The following is a 13205-nucleotide window of genomic DNA, read 5'->3' on the forward strand; positions in this document are numbered from 1 at the left end:
TTCTATTTTGCGATGCACTTGTGGCTCACAGCGGGATTGTCTTTTTCTGTGCAAGCGGGGAGGGAGGGACTCTCACTCGTACCTGTTCTGCTGGCCTGCTTTCGGCACAGATGGAAAAAGAGGTGGCACAGCTGCTCTGATGCCATACAGGTGCCTCTCCTGGCAGAGTCCCTTCCCAGGATTCGGCTGCCTTTTGGAGGAAGACCTCACCTTCTGCCACCAAGTGCTTTGGTGGGCAGGTGGCGGAAGGATCACTTGGGCAAGTGTCTGCCAACCAAGAGACGCTGGAGTAGTCGGAAGCTACAGGTGGGACCTGCTCTTGTTCCAAGGTGCCAGCCAGTCAGCCACTGGGATGCTATAAGCCAGACTTCCCCAACCTGGTGCCCTCCAGATGTGCTGGGACTGCAATTGCCATCTTTCTCAGCCAGGATGATGGGAGTTGCAGTCCCAACACATCCTGCGGGCACCAGGTTGGAGAAGGCTGCAGTCACCTCTCCGTTCATCCTGCTGCAGCCATAAGGTGTAAGGACTTAATCACGCTAGATTCTCCCATGCCCTGGTTTTCTGCTTTTCAGTCGTTGGACAGTATATAAATTAGAGCTGAGCACAAATGGCCTTTCAACATTCTCCAGCCTATTTGTGGGCAGAGAAATTGGGGGGGACAATTTCACCGCATTTCTCTGAAGGGAGGAGAAATTCTCCCACAGTTTCTCACAGATAGGACTCACAATTTGCAGGGGTTGTAGCACAGCTTCTTTCTTTTCTCCTCAGGGTTTTTGGTTTATTGTGCCGCTTCTGTAAGTGGCAACAGCATCAACTGTGTTGAGGCTTCCACTTTTCTGAGGCAGAATTTTGCATTTCTTTTGGTGGTATTTTGAGCTTTCCTAATAACTGTGAGGGGGCCAAGGGAGCTCTCTGTGTGTTTTCTCTCTCCATTGCACATCTTTCCATTGCTCTGCAGCCTCCCAGGCCACCTGCACTTCCTGAACTGAAAAAAGCCCCATGGGGGGAATTAGGGATGGCGGAGAATTCCGCCACAGACCAGTGAGGCCGGATTCTAAAGAATCTGGCCCCCGGAGTCTGTGGTGGAACGGATCACTCACCTCAGCCTCCCCGCGGGACCCATCCAGGTTGGCTCCCTGTCCACGTTGAACCTGTGGAGCCGGCCACCAGCTCTGCATGGCTGGAGAAAGTTGATACAGCACAGCAATGGCTGCTGGCCATATCAACTTTCTCCAGCCCTGTGGAGCTGGCAGCCAGCTCCACAGGGCTTCGAAGTGGAGCCGGCCTGGATGGATTCCGGGGGGGGGGGAACGGATCACCTCCCCCCGCCTGTCGAGGATTCCGGGGGAAGGCACGGATTGCCTCCCCCCCCACACGGACCCCCGGCGGACTGGACGTAAGGGATTTCGTACATCCTTGCTCATGATGTCTTCCTCAGGATGGCTTTAACTGAAGTGTGGGAAGCCGAGGAAGCTACAGGCTTCCAGAGAGATTATTGTATGGTAACAGACAGGATACTCAGGCATGTCACAAGTAAGGTAAGCCCAAGAACCCCAGAGCCAACCCAGGAGATTTTCTCTGAAATTTCTCCTTTGAATGTCTTTTTGCAAGCAATTTCTATCAAATTGAATGAGAATGGCCGAAAATCGTGGGAGAAATTTTCGGCACAGCACTAATATAAACTGTTAATAAACAGACACTGAATGTTCTGTGTCTCCCGGGGACAACTGAGCACAACACACCTTTATTTTAATTTATAAACGTATGCTCCTTGTATCTATCCTCCTAACTGTGTAGGTGATACGTGGCTCAACAACACTACAAGCGAGAAAGATCTTGGAATTGTTGTCGATCACAAGCTGAATATGAGCCAACAATGTGATGTGGCTGCAAAAAAGGCAAATGCTATTTTGGGCTGCATTAATAGAAGCATAACTTCCAACTCCCGGGATGTACTCTTTCCCCTCTACTCAGCACTGGTTAGGCCTCATCTGGAGTACTGTGTCCAGTTCTGGGCACCACACTTTAAGAAGGATGAAGACAAACTGGAGAGGGTTCAGAGGAGGGCAACAAAGATGATCAGGGGACTGGAAACAAAGCCCTATGAAGAGAGACTGAAAGAACTGGGCATGTTTAGCCTTGAGAAGAGAAGACTGAGGGGAGATATAATAGCGCTCTTCAAGTACTTGAAAGGTTGTCATAGAGAAGAAGGCCAGGATCTCTTCTCGATCATCCCAGACTGCAGGACACGGAATTAATGGGCTCAAGTTACAGGAAGCCAGATTCCGGCTGAACATCAGGAAAAACTTCCTGACTGTTAGAGCAATACGACAATGGAACCAATTACCTAGGGAGGTGGTGGGCTCTCCCATACTGGAGGCGTTCAAGATGAGGCTGGACAGCCACCTGTCAGGGATGCTCTGACTTGGATTCCTGCATTGTGCAGGGGGTTGGACTCGATGGCCTTGTAGGCCCCTTCCAACCCCACTATTCTATGGTTCTATGATTCTAGAAGAAGGCACTAGTCTATTTGGGGGTGCCCTGGTTTCACTTCCAAACTGATAGGCACTTGACCACCCAAATTTGCCAATAGTATCAAGCTTCGTGACTGCTTTCTCACCTGCACATACAATGTGTTTCATGATGACTTCTGTTTTTGTGTGTGTGTCTGTCAGGTTTTTAGAAGGCTGCATAATAAGAGTGAGTTTTAGAAGGCTACATGATAGAAAATTGAATTAAATGTGCATCGCAACAAAAAAAGAGAAGTCTCATATTATTAAAAACACTTTATCTCCTCCACCCCTTTCACGGCCGTTCTGTTCTCAAGGACTTAAAAACAAATTATTCTCGGTATGTTGGGGAAACAGAAGCACTCTCCCTCATACCATTAAAAGATGCAGTAGTTGCAATGGCAGCAAATAGACCTGAATTCCTGTGGTCCTACATGGGGAAGCTTCATCAAGCTCAGTTCCCTGTGAATCAGGAGTTAAAGAGGTTTTGCTTTTTAGTAGCTTTTATTCAAAGAGCAAGCTTAAAGGCATATTCTTTGCAAGAGACATCTTGGGTGGAATCCTTTTGGAAGGGTCTCTCTCTCCCCACCCTCCTTTCTGGCCCATTTGGAAATAAAATGTTCACGCAATTTATTTCAGAACAAGACCTAGGCTAGAGGGGGTTTGTTTTTGTTTTTAATATCCTGCTGCCCCAAATTGATATGCAGGAGTTAAATGTTTCCTCACTTAAGAGGAGGGAATACGCCTTCTGCTCCCTGCAAGCCTGCTTGTATGCAATTGCTATGCCCTTTCCCAAAATGAAACCTGACGTTATTGGAAAACCTCATTCTGGGAAGCAGAAATAATGCAATAACGTTGATTACGGTTCCTAGCCAGCAGGGCCATGCGGTGAGGTTTGTTTCTGTCTGTGAGAAAGACAATAGAAACCGGAAATCCGCCGAATGGAATTCACTGAAAGCATCAATCCACTCCGCTGAGCGTTGACTTTGTTAGAGTGCACCGCCAGCCTGACTGGCAACTGCATGCAGAATCCAACCCAGTCACCTCATTCGCAGCATCACCTTCTTGGTTGTGTTTGTTTTTTTAAAGATTTTTTTTTTAAAAAATAATAAAGCTCCTTGGAAATTGCACACTGAGTAAGATTAATAGCATGGAAGGGATTTAAACACACCTCCACAATTTTTCCTACTCTGCTGGAGTGCTGCACCATCAAGTTGCCATTTATCATTGTTTAAAAACAAAGCAAACAGACCCTGTGTTGTGAATACGTTTTCCGCAAAACAGCAATATTCAGGGAAACACGACGGGGGGCGGGGGACTGAAAGACTGTCCAGGAAAGGGTAGGTGGGTGTCTTACGCTATCCAGCTGCTGGCCGCATAGCTATCTTGTCTGCGATGTGTAGGCAGATCCTAGCTGTGTGTGAACTCAAGAGGCACTCCTGCAGAGCTGGAAGGAAATATCCTCATGTATGTGGCAGGGACGGCGCCCTGCGTCATTTAAATTATTATACAAAGAAGGTAGTTGCGCTCAATTAGTGGTGTGGTGTAGTGGCTAGAGTGCTGGACTGGGAGTCGGGAGATCCGGGTTCTAGTCCCCACTTGGCCATGGAAGCTCACTGGGCGACTTTGGGCCAGTGACAAACTCTCAGCCCAACCTACCTCACAGGGTTGTTGTTGTGAGGACAAAATGGAGAGGAGGAGGGTTATGCATACCGCTTTGAGTTCCTTGGAGGAAAAAAAGGCGGGATATAAATGTAATAAATAAATAAATAAAGTGTGTGTGTGTTGGGGGTACCCCTCTATATTTTGTGACAGCCCCTTTAACTACTGTTTTTGGAAAGCTACCTGGGGTGGGGGTGGGGTATTAGACAAAGTTGTTTGAGGAACTGTTGAAAGAGCAGGGTATGTTTCGCTTGAGGAAGGGAAGATTTAGGGGAGACACAACTGTGGCTTGCAAATGTCTATAGGGCTGCCACAGAGCAGACTTGTTCTCTGTTGATCCAGACGCCAGGGCCAGAACTAATGGGAAGAAATTGCAGGGAAGTAGATTTGGGCTAAACAGGTAATAGCTGTTCAACAGCGGGACAGGCTGCTGTGGGAAGTGGTGGGTTCTCTTTTGCTGGAGGTATTTAAGCAGAATTTGGACAGCTATGTTTTCAGGGGTGCTACAGATGCAAGATTCTTGCGCTGACCAAGAGGTTGGACTAGATGTTCACCTAGGTATCTTTCAACTATGAAATTATGTGATTCTATCCCATGATTTGGCTAAATAGGGCTTGTGGATTTCATTAAGGATCCCCCTAATTTTTCACATATAAGTCAAGCTTGAGGGATATACACAAGTGCTGCTGCCCTTATGTCTCCCCCTAACAAAAATAACTTAGGAAGCAGTCCTGTGGCCGCTAGACACTGTCCAGGGGATTGTTTGGTTTCTGAGAACCGCACTCTCTGTCTCCTCATAGCCAGCTCAGTCCTCCCTGCACTGGCTACATCTCCATGCTTGGAAATGGAATGGGGAAAAGGGGGAGGTCCTGGGGGAGGGGAGGAGACCGCTTCATGCAGTTTCCTATTGGTTCTCCAGGTCCCTTCCCTCCCCCTCCCTGAAGCCACGCCTAGATGGGAGAAATCGCCCATCTAGGCAAAAATGCAGGGCGGCTGGAGCGCAGAGGAGAGGATCCCCTCTGTGCCCCAGCTGCCCTGCATAGGATAGGAGGCTGGCAACCATCCAGGTAGGATTGTGCTCTAAGTAAATAAAGGTAAGGACATACATTGTAATAGTAAATAAAGGTGAGGACATTAAATGTAATTGTAATTAACTGTAATAGTGAATCAGCATGTGAAATGGCTAATTCCCACTGCCATGGGCTACCAGGAGAAGGGAATATTCTAGTATTATACTGAGTGGAGAACAAACATAGAATCATAGAATTGGAAGGGGCCTACAAGACCATCGGGTCCAAGCCCCTGCTCAATGCAGGAAGCCTGATTCCCAGGCGGTCTCCCATCCAAGTACTAACCAGGGCTGACCCTGCTTAGCTTCTGAGATCAGACGAGATCGGGCGCATCCAGCCCTTTGCTGGATTCCTTGCAGTCAAAGCAATCAATCAAAAATGTTGTGGAGCCTGGAAGCCAGGCTGTGTGTAGGGAACCTGGGGAAAGATTGCAGTTGGCGAAAGGATGCTTGAAAGAGATCACCCCTGTACTTTCCCTTGAAGAATTCTAAGATGTGCTAAATGTTCACTTGGCTAATGCAATCTTGGTACTGTGGCAGCAGGCCTCAAAAGTCTTCCATGTTGCCTATTACTGGACAAACACTGTGCGGCTATAATAGCAGTGTGCATGCTCCCTGTTGTGTGTCTGTTAGGGCCTTGTATTCATTGCTAATATTACTGTTGGTAAAATTCATAACCTGCCTTTTGGTTTAAAATCTCCAAGCCAGCATACAAATCGCTCTAAAAAAATGATGCAACGTTAATGCATCGTCTGAAAACAAACTGGGTAAGAAGTCACAGCTCAAAGTCCAGTCAACAACCATCAATTTTCATTGAGAACAAACAAAACCAATCAGAGGGTCTCTCCAGAAGAGCGTCATCTTGGCTTGTCACCAAAAAGCCAGCAAGGAAGGTGAGAGAAGATCCCGCTCCAGAGAAGGTGTGGTCCACCCACTGTACTTCAGACAGGAGGGGCCGATGAAGGGTGTCTGAGGATGATCTTAACACAGGTGTATGCACCTTTCTCTCATATACTAGACTGGAGTTTTATGATAACAGGGCCCTGCTTGATTAGGCCTGGAGATGTGCTTTCACAACAAGCCATATAATTAAAGCAGCAGGGACTAGGATCAACAACGTCATCAACTTTGGGGAGGGGGCATGGGAGTGTGCAAGCAGTAAAACAACAAGCCAACAGACGTCTTCTTCTTGGAAGAGGTGGACAGACAATCTCTGGCAACAGCAAATAGTGGAACTTTCAGAATCTAACCTAATTGTATCATTTCAAAGTCCCAAAGTTTATTGTCCTGTTTAATGATGTGTCTGGTTATTTATGACATTGCACAATGAGTCTGCTGCTGAATTAATATACTTCCTTAAAGACCGTCATTGTCACAAGCGATAAAACGGAACCATTCCCAGACAGCTCAATTATGTCACATTTATACAATTCTACCCAAATCACCCCACGGCGATTTTGAAGGGGGCTGACAAGCAGATGACAAGGATCGCAGCGTGTCAGGCTCAGAAATAAGATGGCAGTACAGGCCCTGCAGGCGAAAGCGAGGTGCGCAGATGGATGGATGGGAAGTGGGGTGGGGAGAAGAAATGTGTGCATCTGGAAGAAAGAGCAGTAACCCCAGGCAGCTGCACTGGAAAGGAGCCTTCTGGCTATATGACAGCAGGGAAGTTGCAGAGCTTGTGCTTGGGGTCATCCCAGGCCTTGAAAGAGGAGCATACCAGTCAAAGATGCTAGGCAGTGTGGGAGATGCAAGGCAGTGTGGGAAAAGGTGAGAAAGCTTCCGCTCCCCTGTTGGAGCGCCTTACCTTTCTGATACTGGAACCAAAGCTGCTGCTGAACCTTCTTGCTGGGGAAATGGATAGTGCAGCTGAACTCTGATCCGTAGAGGGCTTCTGCTACGTAGTGTGAGCCGTATTGCTGAATGAAGTAGAGCAGCTCTTCACGGCTGCTGTCTTTATTCAGGATCTTCAGGACGTTTGCAAATCCTGGAAAAGCGGAGGGGGGAAGGGGCAGATTATAACAACACAGTCGAAATCATACAACAGAGGAGAATCTGAACTTAGTGTTTACCAAACAGATTTAGGAATCAAGTGTCTTGCTTTGCTGAATTGATATACTGTATGTGGCTTCTGCTGATGCTAGGGAAAGTGGAAGGCCAAAGGAAGAGGGGCCGACCAAGGGCAAGATGGATGGAAGATATTCTGGAGGTGACGGACTCGACCTTGGGGGAGCTGGGGGTGGTGATGGCCGACAGGAAGCTCTGGTGTGGGCTGGTCCATGAAGTCACGAAGAGTCAGAAGCGACTGACCAAATAAACAACAACAACAACATGTGGCTTCTGCTTCTCGGTGCTTCCTCTGTCTTGCCCTTCAGCTCACTCCCACCTCCAAAGAAAACAAATACACACACGTATGCACTGCCCCCTTCCTTCCTTCCTTCCTTCCTTCCTTCCTTCCTTCCTTCCTTCCTTCTGACAATTGATGTTATCATTTTGACAGCCATCATGACATGATCAGTGGTGATTTACGGATTATGGGGCTGAGCCCCATAACTAAGTCCTAAGGGGCAGTGGGGGCCAACCTTTAGGCAAGGCAAGGCAATGCCAAAGAATTCCAATTCCGACAATTGGCATATGACTCCCAGCTGCAAACATCATCGCAAGATGCCTGCTCTCACCTGCAGAAAGGGCGATCGCATTCAACTTGACTCTGTACAGGTTGCTTCGGACCCTCCAGTGCTGCACCATGGGGTATCCCATGGCTTCATCATACCGGATATCGCCTGTGAAGAGAGTTGGGGAGGTTCAGAGTGTAGGCAGGGGATGTTCTGAGGACAGAGCTGAGTCTGCGGGCACTGACACAGTGCTTGTGGAGAAGGAACACCACTTAAAAGTGGCATTTAAAGAACCAGGAAATTTGCTGGAATAAATAATTTCCAAGCACAAAAGACCGTGACATCTGCATAAGGCATTCACAACATGAGACCAGGGTGGGGCAGTCCTAAGTCAGTGACCCATATCTCCTTGGGGACATGCAGAGGTGAAAGCAAATAATGATGGTCCTCATAGAGGCACACCCAGGAAGGCAAGAAGAAATGTGGTTGCATCTCAGAGACTAAGGCCCAAGACAAGCATAAATTTCTTGAGGGCTAAGCCCACTCCGGATTTACTGTCCACAGGGACTTTTAGGACAGATGTCTGTGTTTCAGAAGTGAAATCAGGCCCAGAAACAGCCCTTTCTTCCTGTTTCCAGGAGAAACTGACTGTGCAGAGTGTGGAATAGCTGGCCCTTCTGGCAACCTCAAAGCCATTTCCCTCACAGCTCCCCATCAGGCTGGGCAGAATTCTGACTGACTGGTCCTTGTAGTCATGCAGGGATCTGTATCCAATTTTTAAATCTGTCTGTCTGTCTGTCTATTTTCAAACATAGAAGAAATATGCACAGGTGTTTCCTTGCTGCTCTCATTAGTGACATGGGATGCAAGGTAACTATCCCCAAATATGCCCCCGCACCATTGGATAGAACAAGCCACTCGCCCACCTGCATGGAATTCCTTGTCGCCTATGGTGACCAGGTGAGTTGTCAAATGCAAGGTTGCTCTGCTAGATGGGGACCCAGAGATAGCTCCTATCACACCTGTCCATGAGTGCAGTAGAAAGAGCAAGGCTCCTACCGGTGAGTAGCTGGAGGTTGGGCAGAGGCTCAGAGAGCACACCACGACATTGCTCCTCCACTGGCAAAGGGATCACCACCAGCGCGTCGGCCAGCTGGGGGAAATCCTTGATGAAGTTATTCTCCCTGCAGAAACAAATCAGAGAACTCAAAAGCAACAATTCGGACACCCTCTGAGTGGAGAAGCTGGACGGATGTCGGGGGAAAGAGTGCATCTATGTGTGAGAGAGAGAGACGAGAGAGGGAAAGGGTGTGTGTGTGCGTGCGTGTGTGTGTGCGTGTGGTAACACTTTGAAACCTACTACGGGAAATATGCACCTCAGGCCTTCTCTGTCATCATCTGTATGTTCAGAACGTTGAAGGAATACGCTGAAATGGTGCTGAGTATAACCTGCCAGGCCTATCTAATAAGAATGTAAGAATGCTGGATCAGACCAAGGGACCATCTAGTCCGGCATGCTGTTCACACAGCGGCCGACCAGCTGCCCAAAGGAAACCATAAGTAGGCCACAAGTAAAACAGTATACTCCCAATCACGTTCCCTAGCAACTGGTGTACGTACCACCTCTGATACTGGAGATAGCACATAGCCTGTCTAATCCCCTTTTGAAGCCATCCAAGTTGGTGTCTATAGCAAAACCTTGCTTCTCTTCTCCCAACTGATGGTCCCTCAAGAGGGGTTCGCTTTGACTTCAGCCTGGGCAGGGTGTCCCCACCCACCTCAGGCATCCGCCTTTAACAACCTTCAAGATTCTCAGAGAGAGAGAGAGAGAGAGAGAGAAGTGGAGTGTGTGAGATATGCCCTTCTAGTTTTTACCTTGGTTATGTATGAGTAGCGTGATTATGAATCAAGTACAGACTCTGTGTAAAATAACCAAAACCATTTAAATATTTCTGTAAGTGGAGGTTACAGCCCAATCCAACAAAGACGGAAGTAACATGCTTCCACCATTGTAACAGATCAGCAGGCAGAGAGCTCAACGTTCAAATTAAGGGAAACCAGCTCAATCACAACATGCATCCCAAATATCTTGGGGTCACACTGGATAGGACACTTTCCTATAAAGAACACTTGATGAAGACTGCTGCCAAACTGAGAAGTAGAAATAAAATTCTACACAAACTATGCGGCACTAGGTGGGGCTCAACAGCGGATACGCTGAGAACGACTGCGCTCAGTCTGGTTTACTCAGCAGCAGAGTACTGTGCCCCAGTGTGGCTTAATAGTCCGCACACGAGAAAGATCGATACACAACTGCACGAGTCAATGCGTATTGCTAGTGGGACAATATGACCTACTCCCACATACTGGCTGCCTGTTTTGAGCCATATACCACCTCTGGATGCAAGATGAAAGAGCGCCCTTCTTCAAGAATACCGGAAGATTATTGACAATCTCCAGCTACCAATATTAAATGATGTACGCAACCTACTTGGAGTGAAACAGGTTAAGATCGAAACATCCAGCCATTTCTACCGCTAAAGCTCTTCTAGAAGATGATTTCAGTATCCACAACACGTGGAAACCACATTGGCTAGGAAACTGCCCTTCACAATGACGAAGCTTGCCCTGCATCTTGGAAAAACCACCTGGATTTGACCAGCCCCATGCGATATGGACAACCTTGAACCAAATTCGCATGGATCATGGTAGATGTGCAGATGCTCTTTATAAATGGGGCAAAACAACATCATCAAATTGTGATTGTGGGGCTGAAAAACAAACTATCCAACGTATAGTGACAGAGTGTCAAAACTGAAACTACAATGGAGACTTTGCCGATTTCCTGGCTGTGACAACTGAAGTAAAAAACTATATCTGTAACCTAGACATACGTTTGTAATATTCCTGTCTATATTTTATATTTTACATTTCATATTTATTATGCTCTATGTTTTTAATGTAATGCGATGTAAATGTGCCATACGATAAATAAATAACCATTTATTTAGTTTTAAATAAACATTTGAATTATAAAAGGTTTCTTTAATATGAAGTATATTCAACTCTCCCCTTTAACCGACTCTCCTCCCATCCAGCATTCTTACTGACCAATCACCAGGAATTCAACCAATTATACAGTCCCATGCATTCTCGCTGAGCATCTCTACACCAGCCTAAATCCCACATTTAAAATGGGGCTTTGTGCTTCCGTTTTCAATGCAGGATCACAACACATTCCCTTAACACGTGTCCCCCCCCCCGACCTTTCCCCCTTATCTGAGTCTTCCATATGTTTCATTGTTGTTGTTGTTCAGTCGTTCAGTCGTGTCCGACTCTTCGTGACCCCATGGACCATAGCACGCCAGGCCTTCCTGTCCTGCGCTCTCTCCCGGAGCGTGCTCAAGTTCATATTCATTGCATCCGTGATGCTATCTAGCCATCTCATCCTCTGTCGTCCCCTTCTCCTTTTGCCTTCAGTCTTTCCCAGCATCAGGGTCTTTTCCAGGGAGTTTTCTCTTCGCATTAGGTGGCCAAAATATTGGAGCTTCAGCTTCATTATCTGTCCTTCCAATGAGCACTCAGGGTTGATTTCCTTTAGGATGGACTGATTTGACCTCCTTGCAGTCCAGGGGACTCGTAAGAGTCTTCTCCAGCACCACAGTTCGAAAGCATCAATTCTTCGGCGCTCAGCCTTCCTTATAGTCCAGCTCTCACAGCCATACATTACTACTGGGAAAACCATCGCTTTGATTAGACGGACCTTTGTCGGCAAGGTGATGTCTCTGCTTCTTACTATGCTGTCTAGGTTGGCCATAGCTTTCCTCCCAAGGAGCAAGCGTCTTTTAATTTCATGGCTACAGTCACCGTCTGCGGTGATCTTGGAGCCCAAGAAAGTAAAATCTGTCACTGCTTCCATTTCTTCCCCTTCTATATGCCAGGAAGTGATGGGGCCAGATGCCATGATCTTAGTTTTTTTAATGTTGAGTTTCAAACCAGCTTTTGCACTCTCCTCTTTCACCCTCAACAAGAGGCTCTTGAGATCCTCTTCGCTTTCTGCCATTAGGGTGGTATCGTCTGCATATCGGAGGTTGTTGATAATTCTCCCAGCAATCTTAATTCCGACTTGTGATTCATCCAACCCGGCATTTCTCATGATGTACTCTGCATATAAGTTAAATAAGCAGGGTGACAATATGCAGCCTTGTCGTACTCCTTTCCCAATTTTGAACCAATCGGTTGTTCCATGTCTGGTTCTTACTGTTGCTTCTTGACCCTCGTACAGGTTTCTCAGGAGACAGGTAAGGTGGTCTGGTACTCCCATCACTTTCAGAATTTGCCACAGTTTGTTGTGATCCACACAATCAAAGGCTTTAGCGTAGTCAATGAAGCAGAAATAGACGTTTTTCTGGAATTCTCTTGCTTTCTCCATGATGCAGCGAATGTTGGCGATTTGATCTCTAGTTCCTCTGCCTCTTCGAAACCCAGCTTGTACTTCCGGTAGTTCTCGGTTCACATACTGCTGAAGCCTAGCTTGTAGGATTTTGAGCATCACCTTGCTGGCATGTGAAATGAGCGCAATTGTGCGGTAGTTTGAACACTCTTTGGCGTTGCCCTTCTTTGGAATTGGAATGTAAATTGACCTTTTCCAGTCTTGTGGCCACTGTTGAGTGTTCCAGATTTGTTGACATATTGAATGCAGCACTTTAACAGCATCATCTTTTAGGATTTTAAATGGCTCGGCTGGAATACTGTCATCTCCGCTAGCTTTGTTGTTACTAATGCTTCCTAAGGCCCACTTGACTTCACTCTCGAGGATGTCCAGCTCAAGTTCAGTGACCGCACTATCATGGCTATCAGGGACATTCAGATCTTTCCTGTATAGTTCTTCTGTGTATTCTTGCCACCTCTTCTTAATCTCATCTGCTTCTGTTAGGTCCCTGCCTTCTTTGTCCTTTATCATGCCCGTCTTTGCACAAAACGTTCCCTTGAGATCTCCAATTTTCTTGAAGAGATCTCTAGTCTTTCCAATTCTGTTGTTTTCCTCGATTTCTTTGCATTGTTCATTTAAGAAGGCCTTCTTGTCTCTCCTTGCTATTCTCTGGAACTCTGCGTTCAGTTGGGTATATCTTCCCCTTTCTCCCTTGCTTTTCGCTTCCCTTCTTTCGTGAGCTACTTGTAAAGCCTCATCAGACAGCCACTTTGCTTTCTTGCATTTCTTTTTCTTTGGGACGGATTTTGTTGCTGCCTCCTGAACAATGTTACGGACCTCCGTCCATAGTTCCTCAGGCACTCTGTCTATCAGGTCTAATCCCTGAAATCTATTCCTCACCTCCACTGTATATT

At 47.0% G+C, this 13205-nt stretch overlaps 1 protein-coding gene across 1 annotated transcript in view; it reads right to left on the reverse strand.

Moving 5' to 3' along the window:
* The window catches only part of ASTN2 (astrotactin 2), a 668315-nt gene that overhangs the window by 207361 nt on the left and 447749 nt on the right, over positions 1 to 13205 (reverse strand). Inside the window, exons 13-15 of the mRNA XM_084821224.1 lie at positions 8919 to 9043; positions 7923 to 8027; positions 7052 to 7231 (exon numbers count right to left, since the gene is read on the reverse strand). Coding sequence (XP_084677350.1) covers positions 7052 to 7231; positions 7923 to 8027; positions 8919 to 9043 — 410 coding nt within the window. The remainder of the gene's footprint in view (positions 1 to 7051; positions 7232 to 7922; positions 8028 to 8918; positions 9044 to 13205) is intronic.

Source organism: Heloderma suspectum, chromosome 14, assembly GCF_057233095.1.
Source record: "Heloderma suspectum isolate Gila_16-S chromosome 14, 16-S_ref, whole genome shotgun sequence".
NCBI classification, from domain to species: domain Eukaryota; kingdom Metazoa; phylum Chordata; class Lepidosauria; order Squamata; family Helodermatidae; genus Heloderma; species Heloderma suspectum.